A 23,689-nucleotide genomic window follows, 5' to 3' on the forward strand; every position below is an offset into this window, starting at 1 on the left:
TGCACCACTCAAAAAGGTTCCCAAGTGCTCGACGCTTGTGCCACGTGGAAGGATAATGTGGGCCCACGTCACCTGCCCTTGAAAAAGCTTTTTCTTTTGGAGGACAAGATAGCGTTTGGACTCATTTGTAAGGCGAGAACGAGAATCACATTATTATACCATTAAGAACAAAATTCGCATGTTGCGCATGAAAAATTTCAGTGTGTATTGTCTTTTCACGTATGTAGGGAAAATGGATTTTCCGTGTCCTAAATTAATGAGCTTGGCAGGACACGTGGCAAGCTAGGAACCCTTCTAACAAAGCACGAATTTAATGGGATGATTGAGAATGATGCTATAGAGTTATCAAGGATCGCTTTCGTACGATCTATTGTTATGAACATCCAATTAAAATTTACAACCCCACTTCGTGATTTAATTCCGTCGATCATATTAAACTCGATATATTCCAATGAATAAATATCCTCCGTTCATTTCTTGCAAAGGATAGGCACACACCACAAATGAATAGCTTAGAAAGTGTTCTACCCTAAGAAAGAAGTTATAGCCAAAATAATTTGTCTTCAAATTTATAGCTAGTCTTTGACAACGAGCGAAAATCACCTCAGAATTATAGTATAGAGTTTACATATATATGTTGACACCCCAAACAATGAAAGCACTCAACGTCCTCGCGAACTTATCTTTTACCTTTACTTTTCTTTATTTTATATGGCTAGCTGTGATTGCGTCATGTCTCAAGACCTTTAAATTTCTTGTCATTTACTTTCCTGTCCAAAATCAACAAATGACCATTCACAACCTTTGTGGATTCACGCATCGATACATTAATGCTTCGAAAGATACCTCATGGACGCTCTTCGGCGAGACAATATATCATACCTCTCAAGAAATAGGAGAATATAATTCCACTCCACGCTCTATATATGCAGAGAGCGATTGATACCAACTTCTCTCGCGGCCAAACAAATCCTCGGAGTCCCGCTTCCAGCCGATTTTCGAGCTTTTAATAGGGTTTTCGTGCCAATGTTCACCAAAAGTTGAGTCGTAGGAAAGTGATATGTAACGAGAAAAAGTTCTACGATGCGGATTACGGCTTTGCTTTGGACAAACAAGAGTTAGGTCAATTATTGCATTTGGGGCAAAATAGAATTACACTATGACAAAGTAAAGATCTCCATCTTCTGACGTCAATGAAGATGTCATACATTTGACCAAGCTAGAGAGGTGGTTGGGTATAACTATTAATGCTATCTAGAAAACGCCCGTTGCCAACAGTAAACACAATAATGAGATGACAAAAGGGTGCCTTTCAGACATTTTGTTTTACCTATTTAAGTGTGTCTAGGAAAAAAATGGGGAGTCTACAGAAGTTTTAATCTTAGTCAACTGATGAAATGAAAGCTTCGCCTAAAAAACAAAGAAACTAATGAAATCTCCCTCTCCCCATTTTCGACATAGATAGTAATATTTGTGGTGTTTTGAATTTAGGGGAAAAGAGAATGGAAGAAAAAGGAAAATGTAGCATTTTATTTCAAGTCAAAGAATGATAGTTTTCTTTCTATTTATTTTTTTCGGTATGGAAAGAATGATGAGAAAAGTACCAAAAAAGTCTTAAACCTATTGTACTAGTACCAATTTAATCATAAACTTTTCAATTGGATCAATTTAATCCTAAACTTTTTTGCATTATTATTAATTCAGTCCATCTAGTCAATTTAGGTTGAAAATCGTTGATGTGGACATTGGCTGTCCTACATGGGACTACCGAGGCCGACGTAGACGTTTTTTCTAATTTTTTAAATATTCTTCCGCCTTTCTTTTTTTTTTTCCTTTTTGTCGGCGGGGGTCACCCTCGTCGAGCTGTGCTTGGGTGAGCATCGGCAAGGTCCCCCTTGCCGGATCTAGCGAGGTCGTCCCTTATGCAGGCTAGGGCGGCCTCGTCCATGCTCGCCCAGGCGTGGCTTGACAAGGATGACCCTCGCTCAGGCAAGGCCAACCCTCACCAACCAATCACTAGCAAAAAAAAAAAATGGTAAAGAAAAAAAAAGGGGAAAAATAAAATAAAATTCAAAAGAATATATTAAAAAATTATAAAAAATGAAACCATGAATCTCAATATGAGATTGATCAAACCGAACAATACCTCATCTGCAATGAGTTAATTCAGGGATGTCACGTAAGATAGCTGAAAGACATGGTGGGCAAAGATATCCGTTTCATCGTGTAATGATGCCCCAAAGAGAAGAGTCAAGTAAGGATATAAGTAGGTGCGCATTCATGGCAATCGTACCATAACATCAGCATTTAGCGACATGGCTCCCACCGTTTTGTGATTCGTACACGAAATGTCTCGATTGAGGGGCCTATGGTTCGCGATAAGAACCTAACAAATCAAGTCGCACACCACCCAAATTACGTGTTTGGAACGGTATAGTCTTTGAATTAATTACGGGAGAAAATGATGCACAAACCCTAACTTCGCAGCCAATAAGTGAGAGATTATTGGGGTAACCAAAGGGTCGCGATCAACCTTCTCTGTCGTCGGTCCCTCCTTGTGGGGGCATATGCATCTGTATGAACAGGTGATGCTACGATGCCCTTGCTATGTCAATAATTGCACAACTCTCTTGTCTTTTTGGCTGGGGAAGACAAATTGGATACAGTAGAAACGGGTTAAATTGCTGAGAATAAAACTCCGTTGCAAAAACAATGAATGATTTGACAAGTATTTTCCTACGAACGATTGCTTGTACCTCTTATAATAATTAGTCAATGAAAAACATTTTCACTGTCGACAACAATTTATGTTTAAATACTTTCGCAGGTGTATTTTCCGTTAAATCAATTATGCAAGTAACACAAGTGATCTTTTTAGGAAAATGGTTTTTAAATTATTCATTTGTCGCGGAACAAACCGGGCCTAAGAGAAATGACAAGATATGCCATACTCTTTGGCTGCGTTTGGTCGTCTGGACTTCTAACTAGGATAGGATATGAAATCTAGGGATTTTGCCATATCTTATCCATTATTTGGTGAATCGCGAGAATAAAGTTGGATATGTGAATATCCTATAATGTTCATTGTTTGGCATTTGCATATATCGATGTAAACGAACCTGAAAATGTACAAACGGAGAGTATAAGAATCTCTCATAATTCACTCCCAACTCTAGGAAGAGAGAGAAAATATGATCATTCACATTTGCAATTACTAAAAGTATTTTTCTCTCATTATTTTGGTTAAACTTCAACATGAACAATAAAGTTACGGAGGAGAATGAGTTTTGACTCTCTTTATGCTTTTATATACTTTTGACGTGAACCAAAAACCTACTATCGAGAAGAAGTTTTGACTCTCTCGCCGTTTTCGTAAAGTTTTGACATGAACTAAAAAACTACAACGGACTGCTGAAACTTCAACATGAACTGGAGACACATAAGATAACAAGATGGAGATTTCTAGTTTTTTCTTCTTTTTTTTCAGAAATTTCATTGTCCTACATTCTTCGAGAATTAGAAAAATCATTTTCAAGTTTGAATTTGTTCATTTAAAATATGGTTCTTCTACTTCATTTTTATTTATTGATTTTTTTCTTTTTATATATCATTTTTCATTATTTTTATTCAGTTCCATCATTTCTTAATAAATATTTTATTAAATAATAAACTATACTACCATACTTAAAAGATGTAATGATATGTATATGAAGTGTGTGTTTATGCACAATATATATATATATATATATATATATATATATTATAAAGTAGATAGAAACTCAAATTTATAAATACATAGAGGTATTTATAAAAAAAAATTATTTTTATGTTAGCATTAATATTAGAATTCAAATATAATTCAAAATTAATTATTATTTTAATTTTGTTATTAAAAAATAGCTTTTCTATCATGGACATAAGAAATCCTATCCACCCTTATCCCACCTTCCCCATGAGATAATTATATCTAGGTCGTATCCCCTTTTATCCTACCCTGGGCAAGAGCCAAATACATGATATGATAAATCTCATCTTATCCTGATTTTTTTCCCGACTACCAAACGTAACCTTTGTGATTGACTCTTAACACACATGTTAAGGATATCAAGATATAGACAACGCAAACAACGACGGTGCAAGGGTCTTAGAGCAATGGCATCTATATGTTCTCTCTTTAGTATGGTACTTTATTTAGCAATTGTAACGTGCAATTCCTCACATTCTTCCTCTTTTATTCCCTTTTCCTTTGTATGTCGCGAGTTTTCAATTATTCTCTCTCTTTGAGTATTGGGCTACACACACATATAAATCGAGTTCTTTTACCCTAATTAAGTAATGGGTTTTCACTTATTAGGAGGCGCAGCAAAAGCCCGATACCTTTAGTTGGGAAGATTGCTTTTGGAGAGTTCAAGTGTAAGATTGTCAACACATTCGATTGGAATCGCCTTCATGCAAATCTGGACTACCAAACGCAATCATAAATTATGGACCGTTTTGGATACGTAAAGAGCGCGAATGACAACAATTCTCTTCTTGAGCTCAATTTCTAGCCATAGATGGATAAATTATATTTCTATTCCCTGGACGAGTTCCTGTGCAAAGACACTCTTTTGATAACGATACAAAATTTATATTCCCAAAACAGAAATTTATCCGATAACAGCATCAAATTTTTACGGTTGTTGGCCACTAGGCCTCGATTGATCGATAGAGAGGGTGGATGAAGACGGAAGGTCGGCGGATGGTGACCGGTGGCCGTCGAATAGCAAAGGGCAAACGAGAGCCGAGGATTGGAGACCGGCAGCAGGGGAATGGCAAAAGACGACGATCAATGGCACAAAGAGAGAGAGAGAGAGAGAGAGAGAGAGAGAGAGAGAGAGAGAGCGCAATGAGAAGAATTACTATTTCTGTTTCTGTTCTAGAAATAGAAAAGTCCACTTTTTATTTCTGTTCTAAATCTATTTATGGGCCAAACATTTATCCCGAAAATGTAAAAATAAAATTGTGTTGCCAAACGAATTTCTATTTTAAACCTATTCCTCGAAACAAAAAAATAGAAAAACAAAGAAGTAGAACTATTGACACACGCCCTACATACTTCACTTTGCACCATGTCCACTATGTGGTACTTTTTTCACTTAACACCCTCACACGTGCACCTCAACAAATTTCACCTCACGTGTGAGCCTTCCGTGTAAGGCCCACTCACTCTTAGCCCAGGGATTCTTCTGTACCAATATTATCTCAACTTAAATCTTTACCTTGGCCCGGCCAAGTTTGGTAGAAACCCAAAATATGATTTGACTCCTCCACAATTGACTATGCCCGGCCAAACTCAGCAAGAACACACTATATACCCAAGTGTGAGCCCGTCAATCTCACCAATCAGATCCATCCTTGCTCTATTAGCTTAAACTAATGAGTTATGAGCCAAATCATGGTATGCTACCTACTTCATTTTATGCTGCATCTTCGACATGAAACTTCTTTTGCGCAACCACTGCATACGTGCACTCAACATCACGTTTTTGAATAAGTGGGAGAGGAGCAAGAGTTCGATCTAGCAATGAACAAAAAAACGTTAATGGCATCCAAAATTCAAAGTGATAGTGCAAGAGGCCTAAAAAGGAGAAGAAAAGCATTCTTTGGTCCAAGGCATAGATTCCCTCGCGTTCCTTAGCATCCACCGAATTCTCTCACTCGAGACACACGAATAGCACACGGATGGCATAAATCCATCACTCGAAGAACCACTTATTACACGAAGAATATGTATCATGAGTTCGTGTAATTTCCGTGTCGCCTTCAACTTGATGGAGGCGGGCGAAAAAAGCAAGTGATGCGATATATATGTCGAAACGCAAGCTCTCTTTCTGAGCATTTGATCCTCAATGGGTTCTTCATTTTATTGACTTTTATGTGCTTAAAGCATTCTTTTGTGGACCAGCTCACTATCATTGTTTTCGCCACCATGCAAAAGTGTGGGTCACCCTAAATGGATAAGGACCTTCATCCATCAACATAGCTCAAGGGTTCGAGAACCATTCAATGTTCGTAAGTTTTGGTGGGAAAACAATAAAGAACTTGAAACCAAGATGGCTCTAGCATTTTGTCCAAAGTACACTAAATTTGATTTTGAATAAGCTAATCTCAATGGGACTCTTTTAATTCTATTGTGCGCAAACGCCGTTGTTCAAGTAATGATGTGCTGATACTCTAATATTTTTACGATTCTTTCGAGCAAAAGGTTTGTTTGAGGAACGTGTTACTAGATTATTTGGAAAAAAAAAAAAAAGACGTTGAGAGCGAATTGGAAAAAAAAAAAACCCTAATTCCAAAGATATGGAAACACTAATTTCAGAATATCCGACGAGCCTTCTGCAGCCTCCGGCTACCGGTTTCACTCCGTCTCTAGTTGAAAAGCGGATAACGTAGATTACTACTTAAACACTATGTTGTTTAACTTTCACATGTACCATTTTAGGTGATGGTAGACATAACACTCGTTCCTTCCAAAGTGACATTATTCACATAGGCTTTTGTATTATTATCTTAATCTTCCAAAGATTAAAAAAAAAAAATTCTCTTCCTTTTTACGACGAGGAGCACCATGTCGAAGGTAGATAAATCCAGCTCATCAACTACCTTACTATTACGACATTGGAATTGCCTTCAACACTCCAAGTAATTTCTCCCTTAAGTAACTAATGAGTCCCCGCCCCGGTCTCATAGATCCATGGTTTAAACAACCAAAGAAAAATAGGTTCAAGGAATATCTATTACAAGTGACGAAAGACTCTATAGTTTTTTCTTTTTCAATTCATAGGTACGAGCACACATGTCCAAATACCTAGAGACCCATGAAACACTTTGCAAATCCCAAGCAGGCCTTTTTGGCATGTGCAAAGATGACCCTAACCCTAACTTAGAAGAATTTGCTCACAATTGGTGGGACTTGCACATATGAACTCAAGGTCCAACCTTGTAGATAAAGGCTCTTAAGTTAGCAAAGTACAAGAGTAATAATCGTAGAAAAATTAGGGGTGGTAGTACAATTATACACTGGTTCAAACGCGCAAGAACTCAAAAGAATTTATGATTTATGTACATATGAGCTCATTTCGATAGGAAAACCTCATCATATTTTGATAACACTAGTCATAAATGGGTTACCTTAAGTTTTAAAAACATTCTTAAGTGGGTCATATATAGGTTGTCAGTCTTAAATGGATTGAGAACTAACCATATGAAAAGTGAAGAACTTTTTCATCTATCTTCTAGTAAAAAAAAATAAAAAATAAATAAAGCACACAATGCGTCAGTTGGAGTTGGAGATGTCTCAATAATTTATATATTTTTCAAAATTTTCTGATTTTCTTGTAATTAATTTATCTTCTTTTCTTCTCTTTCTTTTTCTACAAAGTACGATGAGGGCTACCAATTGTGGGTGAGGACGTGAAGCCCTCGCTGGAAGCGGGCGACAGTCGCGACCCCGGCCCAAATGGCCACTAGGTGAGGCCAACTCGCTCTTGGCTAGTGAGGCCTTTGTAGCCCTCACCAGTGATCCTTGCCGGACTTAGAAGAAAGAAAAAAGAAAAAAGAAGGAAGAAAAAAAGAAAATATAAACATATAATAAAATTCAATTTTTTCAATAAAAAATTGTCCACTAAATTCGTATTGCATTAAAGTGTTTTAGCAATATGGGTATGAATCGTAGTTTTGTATTACATGAAAATGGGTTAAAACAAGTTAAATTGTTCAATTTGGATCGGACCATTTTCGATCCAATCCAAATCTGACGGCTCACTCGTTTGATGGGTTTATGTCTATGTACATGATTGGTGAAACATACGAATCGTCAGAATGTACTATCGAATCTTCGATATGAGATTAAATCACCTTTATCTTGTGATCATCTCTACTCTATGATCTTGGAACTTTGAAGCAGCCTTCTCCCTTTGACCAACAAAAAAAAAAAAGCAGCCTTCTCCGACGTAATCCAAACAAGTCGTGACACATAACAAAACAGTTGGTACAAGAGGGGCCAAAAGATAATTAATTTTTAGTTTCCATCATGGCCATCTAAAAGTGTACATGTTCCTTGATTTGATTACACCTAGATATATGGATCACCCTTTAATGGTCGACCTAAACCACTTCATAAACGCAAACTTAAGACTTCTTTAATACCTTCGATATTTTATTATGTTATCTGTTAGAATCGATTACAATCTCCATGATTGATTAAAGCTAATGCACGCACTTGTCATCGCTAGTGAATTGCTAAACCGACGTCGATGGTACGTTTGCACTTTATTTTCCTTTTAACTTTCCTCCTCTTCTCCACTTAAAGTTGGACGCATGGGAAAACAAAAGAGAGTTTATAAACCAGCTTTAAATTTGTCTCGAGGACGTCCAATTAATTGATCACATAAGTTGCATGGATAATCATAGTTGAATATAAGGAAAACCCTAGATATTATGGGACAAGGATCTCGCCTTCGAACCTTCAAATCCTTTCAATTTCCTCCAACGCATTCGCCCAAATCTGAAATGGGTTGCATCGATCACTTGACAAAAAAAAAAAAAAACCCTAGATTTTTAACGGAATAGTGTTCTTTTTCCCAAAAAAAAAAAAAAAGAACAGGACTTGTCAATCAGGAAGTGACATGTTTAAATAAAAAAAAATATGCACCACTGAGCATCTGAAAAGCTTAAATTGTTGGAAAAGTGCAGATGATATATCCATTTAACAACTTCTTCACACATAGCGTAGATTTGACAATGGAAAGCGGCCCTTTCTAAGCATCAAATGACTTGCACAAAGGAAAGAGTCCTAAGAAGGCGCGTCCGCGAATAGGGTTTACGAGAGGGACCTTTTTTTCGGGTGAACATAGAGCGTAAAATTTATAGGGGCGGCAACATGGTGTTTGGGGCAGGCCACGGTAGCACAACTCCGGATTGAGAATCCTCAAAAGAGGCAAAAGCGGTCCTCTCTCTCTCCCTCTCATGATTCTCCAGCTAAAGAGACATCGTGATTCGTCTTGAAATCAAGAAAATGATATGGATCAGGAGCTTCTATCGCACCGGTAACATTTGCTCCGATATTACCGCACAGGCTTCCATGTCTGGAAATGAACTTAGCCGTACTAGGGTTTTCCTAAGCGCATTGGATCTTGCTTTTCAACTAATCTTACAAAACTACACACACCAAAGACTAAATAAAAGGGGTCGGCTTGGAGCGTCCTCCCTCGTGAACATGGGAGTTCCCAAACTATTCATTGGCTTCATATCCAAAAAAAAACCCTCGCATTCCACCACACTCACACGCACGCACACACACACAAAGAATAAGAAGAAAAAGAAAATAAATTGGTAAAAAGAAAGAAAAAAGGTGGGGAGAAAAAGAGAGAAAACCTAATCAAGAGAGAATATAAGAAAAAGGTGGGTAAAGGACAAGGAGATATTTAACAACATAAAGTGGGGGATTCAATGAATGCCAAGTGACCATCTCCTAAACTTTCTCTTCCTGTTTCCTCCTCTCTCTCTCTCTCTCTCTCTCTCTCTCTCTCTCTCTCTATTATTATCATCGTTCGGCCCCCCTCCCGCCTCGACCTCAAGTGGAAGAAGTCGACATTTCCTCGTTTTTCAGCTCTTCCCGTCACCTCCACGACCCCACAACTTCATCTCCTCTCTTGAATTCTCTGATGAGACGTGCTGAATTTCTTCAGACCATCTTGAAGAAAAAAGAGGGTCGAGCCATGGGGAGAGATTATCTTCCGGTCTTGGTCTTCTTCTCTATCCATCCGCTCGTACCTAACAGAAGCTGTGCGGTGCTGATTCTCTTGGGCGCAACTTAGAGATAGATTATTCCGTAACACCATATCGAACCCAACTTCTTATTTTGGGTATGAATATAATCCCTCTAGTACGAACAGTTTATCGGCTTGGGCATGGATGTCCTTATTTGGACATCTTGGTTGGGATACCGGATTTACATTTTTCGATTTCCCGGCATGAATATCGGCAGCAATATCGAAACTTTATTAGGTGAAAATAGCCAGGTAATATCTACTCTAGGGTAAATGGTGACATTTTTAACCGGGAACTGTTACAGTTTCTTCATGCCGTGACATCTTTGAGTGGACACAAGTAGCGCTCTTTATTAGGATCCAAACTCTGCTTAAACAATCATTTCTGTCTCGAGAGAGAAAGAGAGAGTCTGCAGAAACCCAAGAGAGTGTCTTCTGACAAAGAAAAGATCTGCTGCTCATCTTTCTCCATCTCATGATCGTGTGAAAGAGAAAGACACATACTTTGATGGATCTGGTTTGAATATATTTATATACATGATCCTCTCGTGTGTTTATCTTTTTACCCATTATTGGCTTTTGTACTCTCTCTCTCTCTGCCTCTCTGCAACCTCCTTTCATGGTGGATTCCTCCTATAAATACAGCCCGTTCTTCTCGCTCCTCGTCTTTTCTCCACGTTCTTCATCTGCGATTTGCTGAAGCTCTCTCTCTCTCTCTCTCTCTCTCTATCTCAGGCTTCAGTTTCAAGAATTTCAGCAGCATGTCAAGATGGGATGTTTGTCATTGCTGCCGACGGTTGTTGATTGAGTAAAGAGATCAAGCTTGAGAAAAGAGTGTGCGGATCTCGAGATCGAGTCCGTACTTTCCTCGTACTTTCCTCGGCAGGGCATTTTATCTTCAGACACAAATCTCATGGCGACGTACTTTCATGGGAGCTCCGAAATCGAACCCACTGACGGCTTGCAGACGCTTTACATCTTGAACCCTAGCTTCATCCCCTACTCCACCGCCGCCCACGACGCCGCAGCTCACCCCAATGCCCTCTTCTTGAATCCTGTGGGGAGCGCCGCGCAACCAGCTCACGCTCCACCGCTGAACCAGAACCACTTCGTCGGGATTCCGCTTTCCGGTCCCGCGGCTCCGTTCGGACCTGCTGGATCAGATGTAGACCATACTCGTCTGCACGAGTTTCCGTCCCTTCACGGCATAGTAGCTCCGAGGGTTCGGCCTAACCACCCGTGGGGTCAGCCGGATACGTCTGCTGCGGATGCAGCCCAGCTCCAGATTTGCTCAGCAACCAACTCGGCCGGGGTCTCGCCCTCTCAGCGCGGCCTTTCTCTGAGCCTCTCCACAGAGCAGTCGCCGCTCATGTCGCTGTCAAGGGAGAGCGACATCCGTGGGCACAGCCGCCATCAACTTCCGGGGATCAACGAGGCGAGGGCATCAGCACGGAACTCGTCCTCGTCGGCCTCAAACGTGGTCTTGGGCCTGCACGGCGTCCTTCTGGGTTCAAAGTACCTGAAGGCGGTGCAAGAGCTGTTGGACGAAGTCGTGAACGTCGGGAAAGAGATGAAGAGCGGCTCATCGGCCGAGGGCGCTAATAAAGAGAAGACTAAGCTTGGTAACAAGGATTCAAGTAAGGAAGACAAAAAAGTTGAGCTATCATCAAGTGGGAGCGAGCTCGGTATGGCTCAGAGGCAGGAACTTCAAATGAAGAAGGCCAAGCTTGTTGACATGATTGATGAGGTATGTACAACATTTGCATATGTTGGTCAATTGCAAATGTCTAATGATTCGCAAAAATATTTAGCTCGGCTGTCGGAGATGGCGTGATGCATTAGTTGTATTTAATCGAGTTTTTCCAGTCATTATCAAGCTAATGACGCCTAATCGCTTTGTAAGATCTCAATTCAGAAGAATGTCCTGCTGAAACTCGAAAGTGGTTGTTCTGAGAAACTGATGAAGTGTTAGATTGCTAGTATGTTTCTGATGCTGCTACACCACAATGAATTATGAAGGTGGAGCAGAGATACAAACAATACCACAGCCAGATGCAAGTAGTGGTCTCCTCATTCGAGCAAGCCGCCGGCGCCGGAGCGGCGAGATCCTACACTGCCCTGGCCCTGCAGACGATATCCAGGCAGTTCAAGTGCCTCAAGGACGCCATCTCGTTGCAGATCAAGGCCACCGGCAGGAGCTTGGGCGAGGACGGCTGCATGGGCGTGAAGATGGAGGGCTCGAGATTGAGGTACGTCGACCACCATTTCCAGCAGCAGAGGGCGCTTCACCAGCTGGGAATGATCCATCAGAACAACACTTGGCGGCCTCAGCGGGGACTGCCCGAGCGCGCCGTCTCGGTGCTCCGTGCCTGGCTCTTCGAGCACTTCCTCCACCCGTAAGTACCTCGATCTAGATGGCTCAATTTTATTACCCTAACAGACATACACCCGAAGGTAAATTTCGTTCGAATCTAGATTGATTACATTCCATCTTGTCGCACTCGCAGCTATCCCAAAGATTCGGATAAACACATGCTCGCTAAACAAGCGGGACTAACCAGGAACCAGGTACGTAAATGATCGGGTCCAAACTCAAGATCATAATGTTCTTACAAGTTTCCGGTCGGATTGATTATGCGTCTTGTTGTCGTATATTTTCGATTTTTGTACAGAACAGTGAATGAGACTCGCAATTGCAGGTGTCTAATTGGTTCATCAATGCTCGGGTTCGCCTCTGGAAGCCCATGGTCGAAGAAATGTACTTGGAAGAGACCAAGAGCCGAGAACAAGCTGGATCCGAGAACGGTGCGATTTGCAGGGCCGCGGCCAAACCCGACAAGGACGCCGGTTCGCAATCCATATCTCAAGAAGACAATGCCTTTGGATTGAACAGCTCCATCAAATCCTTCCAGTCAAGCCCGAACATGGCCCTCAGTCGAGCCGCCATTTCACCCTCCGAGAACTCCAACTCGACCTCCTCGACGTCTCCCATGGCCGGCGCTATCCCTCCACCTCCCGGCTTCACTCTGATCGGACGGTCGTCCAACGTAGAAGTCGGGATCGCCCCAAGTCCTAAAAGGCCGAGGATGAGCCCCGACTTTATGAACCCACATGGCATCATTCTCTCAAGGGACATGGACATGAAGGGGAGCGAGCCGAGCCGAGAGCTTGGTGGTGGCGGCGAGTACATCCATGGCGGGTTCGGCGCATTCTCGTTGGGAAACATCGAAGGGAGATACGGGAACGGCGTCGCTCTTACTCTTGGCCTACCGCACGGGGATCAAAGCCCTTCCCTCTCGGTCTCAGCAACCCCACAGAATTATTTTCCCAACCAAAGCATGAATCATCATCAATTGGGAAGGACTAAACTTGTGGTCGGAAATGGCGGCGAGGCTGATTTCTTCGGGATAGCGGGTGCTCCACAACAATCTCAATCGGGCTCCATAAATTATGAGGCCATTGACATCAACAACAGGAAAAGATTTGCAGCCCATCTGTTGCCCGATTATGTTGCTTGATCGATAGCGATCAATATCTGACGACGATCCAAATCTCTCCGGTTGATTAATGGGCAATTCATTGCTTGCCCATGAACATGGAGGTGGGTGAGATTTAGTGTAAACGAACAAGTATTGTGGTAATATATACATGCAGAATAGGAAGCTTTTCAGAGTTCTTCTCATAGCTCAGAGATTGAATCATATATATTCGAAAAAGGTTGTGGATATTCAAATATTTCGATAGCTTTTCGGATGAACACGACGAATATTACAATTGGAGACGTGTACTTAGGAGTTAATTTATGCGGTACTATACTTTGCATTTAATCTGTCTCCTACGTCCTTGCGAGATGTCATCGATATCATAAGTTTAGCTTAGTTTAAATCATTTTGTGAGATTTTATAGGACCATTGCCAGCTGTTGTAAAAGCTTAAACTATTATATGAAAGCATGCTTTAATAGTTAAATATTCGATCACATCTGATTAAATTATTCTTCGGAGCATTCCAAGCAAGAGGAGTTTATGATTTTATTCTTTTGAAGAGTTCATGGTGAAGATGGTGGAATTCACATAATTTAAAATTACATACTATATTTGCTGTTCTACCATTACCGTTGGGGAGTGCATGTATCTTGAAATGGAACGGTGAATTTGACTGTCGTTTCGACAAATTATCTTATGTATGGATCATATCGTTAATGTGGTGTACTAAATAAACCTCGATATCCGAATGGCAAGAAAACCTAACCGATCTATACGAGTGCATATTCATGAAATCGAACAATCTTCGTTACCTAGGTGAAGGATGATGAGTAGGCAAAGGAGGACACATAACCATACAATTTTGAGCTTAATCTATCAAATCATGATTATATTAATTAAAGCTAATTAAACCTATATTGTAGTGAGCTCCTCGTCGACTGGGCTTTCCCAGTCCAATTGTACATCTGGACTACTTTGGCCCCTTAAAGGAAACCCATTTTTCTCGGATCCACCCTCAATTTTTCTTCTTTTTCTTTTTCTCTTTTGGCAAATCGAGAACCCCTAGTCTATTAGATATTAAGATAATTACGATTTTCATATGGTACACTCAAGCTTTTTATTTTATTGTAATTAGAGAAAGAATTCGAATTATCGGTCTTCTTAGTATTCTATAAACTAGTTAAAACTTTGATTAACCATTTTCTTCAAAGCTAACAAACACTCGCGTTTATATGTGGGTCAAGAAAAGAAGTGAAGAAGTGAAGAAACAAAGGATTTTCTTAATTTAGTTAAGTGATAAAGTTCGGATTAATTTACGGGATTCTTAACATTTAATAACATAGTTAATCTTTCACAAACCATTGTCTTGAGAATGCAATCAAATCCTAAATATTCCAAGGAAGTCGTTAGCTTGACAGTCTGACAATACTGTTAATTATTTTCGACCACACGATCTCTCAATCAATAAGTGTTTTATGCAAGACACGTGGTAATGGTATGTGAATCTACAATTGAGATTGTACCGTCCTTGAAAGTACTGTCAATGAAGCACTTCACATATTTCAATTGCTCCATTCAAATCCAAAATCTTTTCAAAAAGTGCGATCAAGATTTTCAATGAATTGTACTTCAAATTGCATACCTGGCACCCTAAGATATCCTAGATAGTATCCTTAAATTGCATTTTTCAATGTAAGATAGGACTTGATTTCATCTTTTTAAAGATTTAGGACTTAATTAAATGAAAAAAAAAGTTTAAGATTGGATCATACTTTTCGATAAAGAATCAGAACTTGATTAAACCAATTAAAAAATTCCGGATTTGATCGCGTTCGGCACATAAAGTCTAGCACTCGTGGCACAATTGTTTCCAATATTATAAAAAAATGCATGGCATATCTGTGTACTTGGGGATTAAGGTTTTGAATTTTTTTCTCTTTTCCTTTATATTCTGAGTTTGACCAATGAATTTATGCTCCTCCTCTTTCCCTTGAGTTGGCCCGTTGCTAAACTATGACTAAGCTAAGAATACGTTCGTTTTGCGGAAAATAAATAGTTTGGGAAAATTTGTTGTCGATAGTGAAATATGATTCATTAATTAATTATTTTAAGCAATACAAGTTATCGTTTTCAAAAAAAAAATTTAAATTTATTCATTTTTTTGTAAAATAAACGAAACTTAAGAATGCATTTTAAACTAACTCATATACACAAACTCTAAAAGCTGCTGCAAGTTGCTAATATCTTGAGACTGTTCCTATCAAAGACTCAACCCATAATACATCCTAACTCGACTCCTTCTCTTTCTACTCTATTGAGTGGATATTCCCAAGTCAAAGTTCAAAATCCACCATTATTCCAACAGAAGTTTCTAGATTCAACAATTTACATAATTGTTGAATTGTTGAATCACATGAAAGGGCGATTCACGCTTTATTATAATCATACTGGTGCTCCGCGTGATTGACCGGTAATACCACGTCTCACAAAATATCAATTATGTCCTAAACATTTCAATTTGACCAATTCAATCCTTAACCTATTGATGATTTGTCCATATATGGCATATTTGGTTCAGAATTTGAAAGGGGCATTGGGGCTTCAAAGTCCCTTAGCTAAATGTAAAAGGCGTTTGGTTCTTTTTTTTACACTTTGATGAAATGCAATTGCATTTCCAAAGGCCTTTGGCCCAAAGTAGGTCCAGAGATACTTTGGAAAGCTGAATTTTCGGAATGCAACTACAATTTTTTTTCCTTTCAATTTTTCTCTCGCTCAACTTTCATAATTCCAAAATATCCTTGAAAACCCAAATTGTGTCGACAAAAGCCTCGATCGCCGGCAAAGGCTCTGTATGGGCATTCGATGAGCTGCCGCCAGCCCCGCCCGAGGTTTCCTTACCTCAAGGGAGGCTTGGTTCGCATCTCCTAGGGTCGCATGACCCCGAAGAGGCCGGCTGGCGACAAATAGTATAAAAGTTTTAAAAAAAGATTAGTAAAATTCCTTTACAAATTGTAATTTTTGTCAAGGTATTTACGTTAAAGCTACTTTCTAATGTACTTTTAAAATACACTTTACCAAACATTACTTGCATTTCGAAAATTTCCTTTAGCCCAAGGTATTTGCATTATTTTCTCAAGGACATTTTTCCAAGGCTAAACCAAACGGGCTTGTAGTCAGTGCAATTAATTTTGGCTAGAAATCACTAGGAGCGAGCAAGATAGATCGCCTGGATATGGAATTGTTTGGACCGAACCGAACTTCCAGGTTTGGTTTGGCTCTTGAGGTCACCGATTCCTCTAGGTGGAACCGATGTCCGAGTGGTCCGGTTCTCGATCCTAGGGTGGAACTAGACCGATAGACCACCCATCTAGACCCACAAATTTTTATATTCATTTTTTAAATACATAACTTAATTCTGAATTTCTGAAAGAAGAAAAAGAAGAAAAAAACGTAATATCCCAAAGACTTTTGACTCTTGCCCTAAACCTAATCCCCCAAACCAAATTGAGGATACATTTGGAATTGTTGTTGTATTTTGGGGCATTAGCAAGAACTTTTCATTTTGGGAGCCATTTCATATGATGAAAATGATGACTTGTTTGTGGATGCCAATTTTGATGCTTTATGGGGATAATAGATATGCATAGATGACTTTTCAATTTGGTGTACATGGTGTCCCCGAAGGTTCTAACTATCCAGTCAATCACGGGTTTCTTATTGTTGTTTTCATTTTACTTTTTATTTTCAGTTTAACAGTTCCATCGTACCTCTCGAGAGCAGGACGGGACAGCTAGTGCGATCGGTCCACGATTCCGACAATTGAAAACCGGTACCACACGTCCAATCCACGGTTCTTGAGGGAACCAAACCAATCCCGACCATGCACATCCTCTAAAAATCGTTGATATGACCGTCGACCATCCTCGGTGACACGACGGACATTGACATAGACTATCTTTACAAAATTTAAAACAATTTTTCTAATTTTTTTCCCTTTTTTCTCCTTTTTCCTTTTTTCTTATTTTCCTCCACCACTTCATGGCCTCAGCAGAGGTCACCGGCCATAAGCGAGGGCCATGATGCCCTCGCCGGCCACAGATAAAAAAAAAAAAAGGAAAAAATCAAAAAAGTTATTAAAAAATTATAAAAACTGTCTATGTCAGCTATTTTTAGTTAAAATTGGCTGAAATTATCCAAAAAATACATTGGCAAATTCTCAAAATATTTAGGACTAAATTAATCAAATTAGAAGGTTTAAGACTGAATTGTCATACGTGCAATAAGCTTAGGACTATTCTGGCAACTATGCCTATAAATTTGTGTATATAAATGTATATGTGGAAATAAAATAAAAAAAGAAATTAAAAGTGCAAAAATATATACTAAGAGTATGGCTGTTTTATCGCAACGCTTCATTAATGTTTGTCATCTCATCTAATGTGCCCCGTCGTCTATGTTTAAATTTTCTATAACTACCATTTACAATACGATGCTACATGAAATTTTGTGGCGGACCATTCACAACGGATCATCTAAATTCGCAACTATTAAACGAGGATGCATGTTCGGTGTTTAAATTGAAATCTTGTTCATGGTCGATACATAAAATCTTGTTCATGGTCGATGCCGATGTGTCGATCGATGTCAAGTTAGAAACGTTACTTCCTTGATAGTAATGATAATTTTTTTTTTATCAAAATGAAAGTGCCAATATGAATGCGTAAAGTTAAAGCTAAAGTGATGTCCTATGTTGGTCGTCGGTCAAAACGTTGACGCCGACAGTTTCGGGAATTTCCAATTGGTCAACACGGTCCACAGTGTCGGACCACTATAACGATTTTCTTGGTCAATGCCATGTCATATATATTTGCTATAGCGACTACTATTCATTTTATTTTTAATTAATCGGTTCATTGCTGGGGAACTTGTCTAATCAGTCCTGAACTTATCGTACGGATGCCAATCCAGTCCTAAATTTTGCAATATTTGCTAATTTAATCCAAAATATTTACCTAAAATTCCACTGCATAATTTTCACCAAAAATCGCCGACGTGGCAATATACCACATAGGAAAGCTGGCGAGGCCACATTAGCGATTGCCAACGGAAATTGTCTAGTTGGATTGCATTGAAATTTTGCGTAAAGATATTGGACTAACTTGGCAAATATTACAAAATTTAAGACTGAATTGACATTCATATGATAAGTTCAAGACTGATTGGGTAATTTTTGTTATTTGCTAACACTATCATTTAGAGGGAGTAAATAGGTGATTATAATCAAATTTGATAAAATAATGCGAAAATAAAAAATCCAAGTTTGATATGAGCGGATATATAGAACATAAGCGTGTAGTGCTTCTATTAGACAGTGAGTAAATGTGAGTAAGAGAATAGAGGACGATGCAGATTCGGTTTTTGCTAATACCTATGTCCACTCTCCTACACTAATAACCTACTGACTGGATTTCACTAAGTAATCAAATGAAAGATTACAGAAAGATGTGCTAGCTTGAACACAAGAACTTCAATAAATGCAAGTACTGCTTCTACTCAAAGCTCTCTCACTCTAGACACTTTGAACTCTGTGCAACACCTCTCAAAAGATCTCAATGGTAAGCTCAAGTAGACAATTTAGAACATCTGTAACTCTCTCGAAACGTGAATGAACTCTTGATTTCTCTTACTTTTACCTTGTGCTCCTTATATACTCCTCATTACCAAAGCTTACCGCTAGATAAAATCACACCAAGGATCAATATTCAAAACTAGCCATTGACAAATTGATAAACAAAGATCACATAACCGTTGAGGTTTGAAAGATCAAAGATTTGAGAAGATTTGTTCACCCATACAATCAAATTCTTGAATCCACAAGTTAAACTTCTAAGAAAGAAAATTATCTACGGGATGATTGTGAATCAATCAAGATTTCTCTTATGGAAAGTTACAAGAGTGTCTTTTAGATTACTGGTCAATCAATATAATTTAAGAAAGAAATATCTGACCAAATCATTAACAGTTAGTGAGGGAAATCTTACCAAATATATAATTAAGAACGAATTTATAATAATAAAGAGGATCGCTTGATGATCCATAATATATCTCGCCACAGATGATTAAATGTAACTCGAGTGAATATGTTTCGGTCCACAAAACCCGTTTCTATCATAATGTAAGCATTTAGCATATTAAATTTATAAGGCATGATGATATATTCATAAAGTGCCCTCAAAGATATTTCACAAAGTATTTTCAATATATGATAGCAGTTTCGTTTCCTTCAAAATATAATAGAATTTCTCAATAATTTTTCTGTAGATATGATCGCGGTTTAGAAAAGGAATTAAACACGAGAAAAATTGCACAATGCATATAAAGAATTGGGCCAAACTCAGATTCCTGGAAAGTCAACAATCATTCTATTGGACCATTGAGGTGAATGTCACTCTAATTTCCCCACATTTTCCAAGCAACGGTGGAAAATTATAGGTCAAACATCACTTATCGACATACGTCACAATAAGGACAATAAAATCAGTTTGTTGACAATTAAACAGAAACACCTGGAGTTTGTAGCCCCCCAAGAGTCTCAATATGTTTAATAATTAAGTAAACCTACCTAGGATTAAATTGATCATGGGATCAATTTATTAATTTTGGTCCAAAATTGCGAGCGGAGAATTAAAATTTAGGCCAAATTCAAGGATTGGTAAGGATTTTTCCCATCGCTTTCCAAAAAAATTTCATCGTTCATGTCACGGTACTTAGGATTATTTCTAACAATAGTGACCTCATCGTTAGCCAAATTTAAATTTTATTCTAACACCCTTGTGTTGAATGTCACGGTGACCAAAAACCTTATGAGCATATTTCAAACACCGAGCTTGAAAAAATTTCAACAAAAAAAAAAAACAAAAATGGAGGGATTAGAAAAAAGAAAAAGAAAAAAGAAAGCGATAATGGCTACACGTGTAATTCGACAATCCTTCATCCTCCAGCGGAGGATGATTATCTACTAATTATAGTATACAACAATACGGCGTAGTCATGGAGGTTTGTGCATCTAGAAGCCGTAACGAGCAAACTGAAAGAAGATTTAATGCGACTGCCATGGCAATGAAAAAAGCGGAAAGAGCAATATTGAAAAATTCTATCGAAAAAAGAACGCTCGCACTAGAAAATTAATTTCAATTCATTTTAATATTGCCAATACAATCCTACATATATGCCCGAAATTTTGATATAGTTCTTCCGGCCAATTCTCACCGGTAATCAACGACGTGGCGGTTTAATTATCACCGATCGTCTAATGTGGTACACCGCCACACCAGTGATTGCCGATGAGGATTGGCCGAAAAGAATACATCAAAAATTCGGGCGAAGGTTGAGGACTAAATCGACAAAACTAAAAAGTCTAGGACTGAATTGACATCCTCGTAATAGGTCCGGGGTTGATTGAGTAATTCTCCCATTATCTTCATCGTACAAACACAACCACTAAATACACAACACAAAAAGTTCAAGATACGTGGCGCGTATTAAATACACAGAATACAACTCATACAATAAAATATATCGTTTGATGATTCATTTTTAGAAAATTGTCCAAAAATCCTAAATTTTTTATTTTTTTTGTCAATTAAGTCATAAATCTTTTAGTTTTATCAATTCAATCATAAACCTTTTCACGTTTTGCAATTTGAGTCTATCCGGTCAATTTTGACCGGAAATCGCTGATGTGGGAGCCGACCATTCACCAATGCTGACATGGATAATTATTAATAATTTTTTATTTTATTTATTTTTCCCTTTTTTTCTTCTCTTTTTCTTTACTGTGACCGACCTTGCCGGCCACAGTATAACAAATAAGTAAATTTAAAAACAAATAAAGTTTTGGTAAAAAGTATCTATGTTAGCACCAACAAACATCGGGCGTTCATGTCGGCAATTTCCTACCAGAATTAGCCTAATGGATTCTTTATAGGCAAAATGTGAAAAAATTTAGAGTTGCATTGACAAAAATGTAATAGATTTAGAACTTTTTGAATAATTTTTTTCATTCATTTCCTGTTATAATAAGTGGATTTGCTCAAGATGGAAGATGTGTGAAGCCAAAATGTTCATGTCTTTCGAATCAAGTAAAGAATAACTTGTGGGGACATGCCCTAGGTTGGCGTGTGGGTTATGTGAATATGATGCATTAATGTGTTACCCATAAAACCATATCTCGTATCATTACCTTACCAAGTCCAAAATTAAATTCAGTTCAGTCACAAAAAAAAAAAAAATTTGTCCAACCTTTACTATTTCTTACACGAACTGAAGACCAGGGCCCCCCGCCTACAAAGTTTTGCCGGAGTCCTGTCTGTTGAATCCAGAAGTTAGAAGAAGAACGCGGACTCAAAACCGCGACCTTTCACCACGAGTGCCTTTGACCTTGCGGCTGCGGGTCCAACGGACGAGCCACCAAGCGATCGCCACGTGGCGCGGCGAAGAAAAGTTCGTCGGCGAGGTAGACGTTCCGTTCGTGTATTGCGTCTCGTGGGGTTTGACCGCTGAAAAGCCGACTGGTAAAAGAAGGAAGAAAGGAGGAGACAACCGGAAAATTGTGGCACATTTAATTTGTGCTGGAAGCATCGTCTCTCTCTCTTTCCTCTCCCCTTACGTACTTCCGTTCAAACCTTACCGCAATGGAAGGGCCGCTGTCTCTTACCACCTTATAATCAACTCCGTCTTTAGGAAATATTGTCTCTCTGTCTCTCTCTCTTACAGAGCAACTTCAAGTTCAAGACATTCTCTCTTTCTCACTCCTGTTCGATCCGAGAGTTGCTGCGTCGATCATGGAGGGCCGCGATGTCGAGATCCCTCAGTACTTCCTCTGTCCGATATCCTTGCAGATCATGAAGGACCCCGTGACGACCGTGACCGGCATAACCTACGAGCGTGAGAGCATCGAGAAGTGGCTGTCGAGGTCCTCTGGCCGTGGCGGCGGGGCGGCCGCGTGCCCCGTCACCAACCAGCCGCTGCCTAGGGCTTCCGGCCTCACGCCGAACCACACGCTCCGCCGGCTCATCCAGGCGTGGTGCGTCGGCAACGCGGCGAGCGGCGTTGACCGGATCCCAACCCCCAAGCCGCCCCTCGACAAGGCTCGCGTCCTGAAGTTGCTGAACGAGCTCGCGGCAGAGCGATTGATGTTCGAGGCGACGAAGAAGTTGGAAGAACTGGCGGAGGAGAGCGAGCGGAACCGGGCGTGCATGGTCGAGGCTGGGGCGGCAAATGCGATGGTAGGGGTCATATTGAAGTGCTTCAAACAAAGCAACACGACGTGCCTCGACGAGTCTTTGAGGATCCTCAATTCGATATGGAGCCCCACGACAGAACTCAAGAATCTCGTCAAGGAAAATCACGACTTCATCGATTCGTTGGCATGGGTGCTACATGTCCAAACGGGCTATCCCGGCATTGAATCGAAGACTCACGCGTTGGCTATAATGAAAAAAGTGATGGAGATCGCGAATGTTAGCTTACTAGAGAGAATGAAGCTTGACCTCATCGAGAGCTTAGTGAAGATATTGAGACACCCAAGGATGTCTCAACAAGGTATCAAATCAGCCCTACTAGTCCTAATCGACGCATGCCCTTGGGGGAGGAACCGGTCCAAGATGGTCGAGGCCGGGGTGGTCTTTGAGCTCGTGGAGGTCGAGCTTGGGAAGCCCGAGAAGCGGGTCAGCGAGCTGGCCTTCAACCTCTTGGCCCAGCTGTGCTCCTGCGCTGATGGGAGAGCGCAGCTCCTGAGACACGCGGGAGGGGTGGCAATGGTTGCGAAGCGGACGCTCAGGGTCTCCCCGGCCGTGGACGACAAGGCAGTGCAGGTCCTCGCGCTCGTGTCCAAGTTCTCGGCGACGGGCGAGGTCGTGTCGGAGCTGCTGAGGGTCGGCGCGGTGTCGAAGCTGTGCATGGTGCTGCAGGCGGATTGCCCGGCGTACTTGAAGAGCAGAGCGAGAGCGGTTCTCAGGATGCACTCCAACGTGTGGAACAATTCTCCTTGTATTCAAGTGTATCTTCTAACAAGGTTTGCTAGGTAGCATTATTAGGTATGCACATATGGTTTTTTTTTTTTTTTTTTTAAGTTTACGTGTTTGATCTTATCATAATCTGTTTGAATTTTAATGGAAGGACTCTATAAGAGACTATAAAACAAATCTCTTCTGACTTTGAATGAGTTCTATTTATAGGAATAGTCAAAGTTGCTGACTTGTCATCATTTATATATATATACATATATATATATATATATTGTTATGACGTGTTAATAAAAAGGATTTTAATGATTAAGAGAATTAAAGATTCCTTGAACTAGAAGCTTCACTTGAAATCTCAGATTTGTACT

General features: G+C 39.8%; 2 protein-coding genes across 2 annotated transcripts; both read left to right on the top strand.

Moving 5' to 3' along the window:
* Positions 1–10,643: 10,643 nt before the first annotated feature.
* On the top strand, positions 10,644–23,558 carry LOC115735404 (E3 ubiquitin-protein ligase PUB24-like). The gene is made up of 2 exons (XM_030666623.2): positions 10,644–10,723; positions 22,049–23,558. The coding sequence occupies exon 2, from the start codon at positions 22,140–22,142 to the stop codon at positions 23,382–23,384; it is 1,245 nt and encodes a 414-aa protein (XP_030522483.1). The 5' UTR covers positions 10,644–10,723; positions 22,049–22,139; the 3' UTR covers positions 23,385–23,558.
* On the top strand, positions 10,717–13,591 carry LOC115735403 (BEL1-like homeodomain protein 1). The gene is made up of 4 exons (XM_030666622.2): positions 10,717–11,559; positions 11,832–12,208; positions 12,320–12,380; positions 12,512–13,591. Exons 1-4 carry the CDS (start codon positions 10,726–10,728, stop codon positions 13,328–13,330), a joined length of 2,091 nt encoding a protein of 696 aa, XP_030522482.1. The 5' UTR covers positions 10,717–10,725; the 3' UTR covers positions 13,331–13,591.
* Positions 23,559–23,689: the final 131 nt, after the last annotated feature.

The sequence above is a fragment of the Rhodamnia argentea genome, chromosome 8 (assembly GCF_020921035.1).
Source record: "Rhodamnia argentea isolate NSW1041297 chromosome 8, ASM2092103v1, whole genome shotgun sequence".
In the NCBI taxonomy this organism is placed as follows: domain Eukaryota; kingdom Viridiplantae; phylum Streptophyta; class Magnoliopsida; order Myrtales; family Myrtaceae; genus Rhodamnia; species Rhodamnia argentea.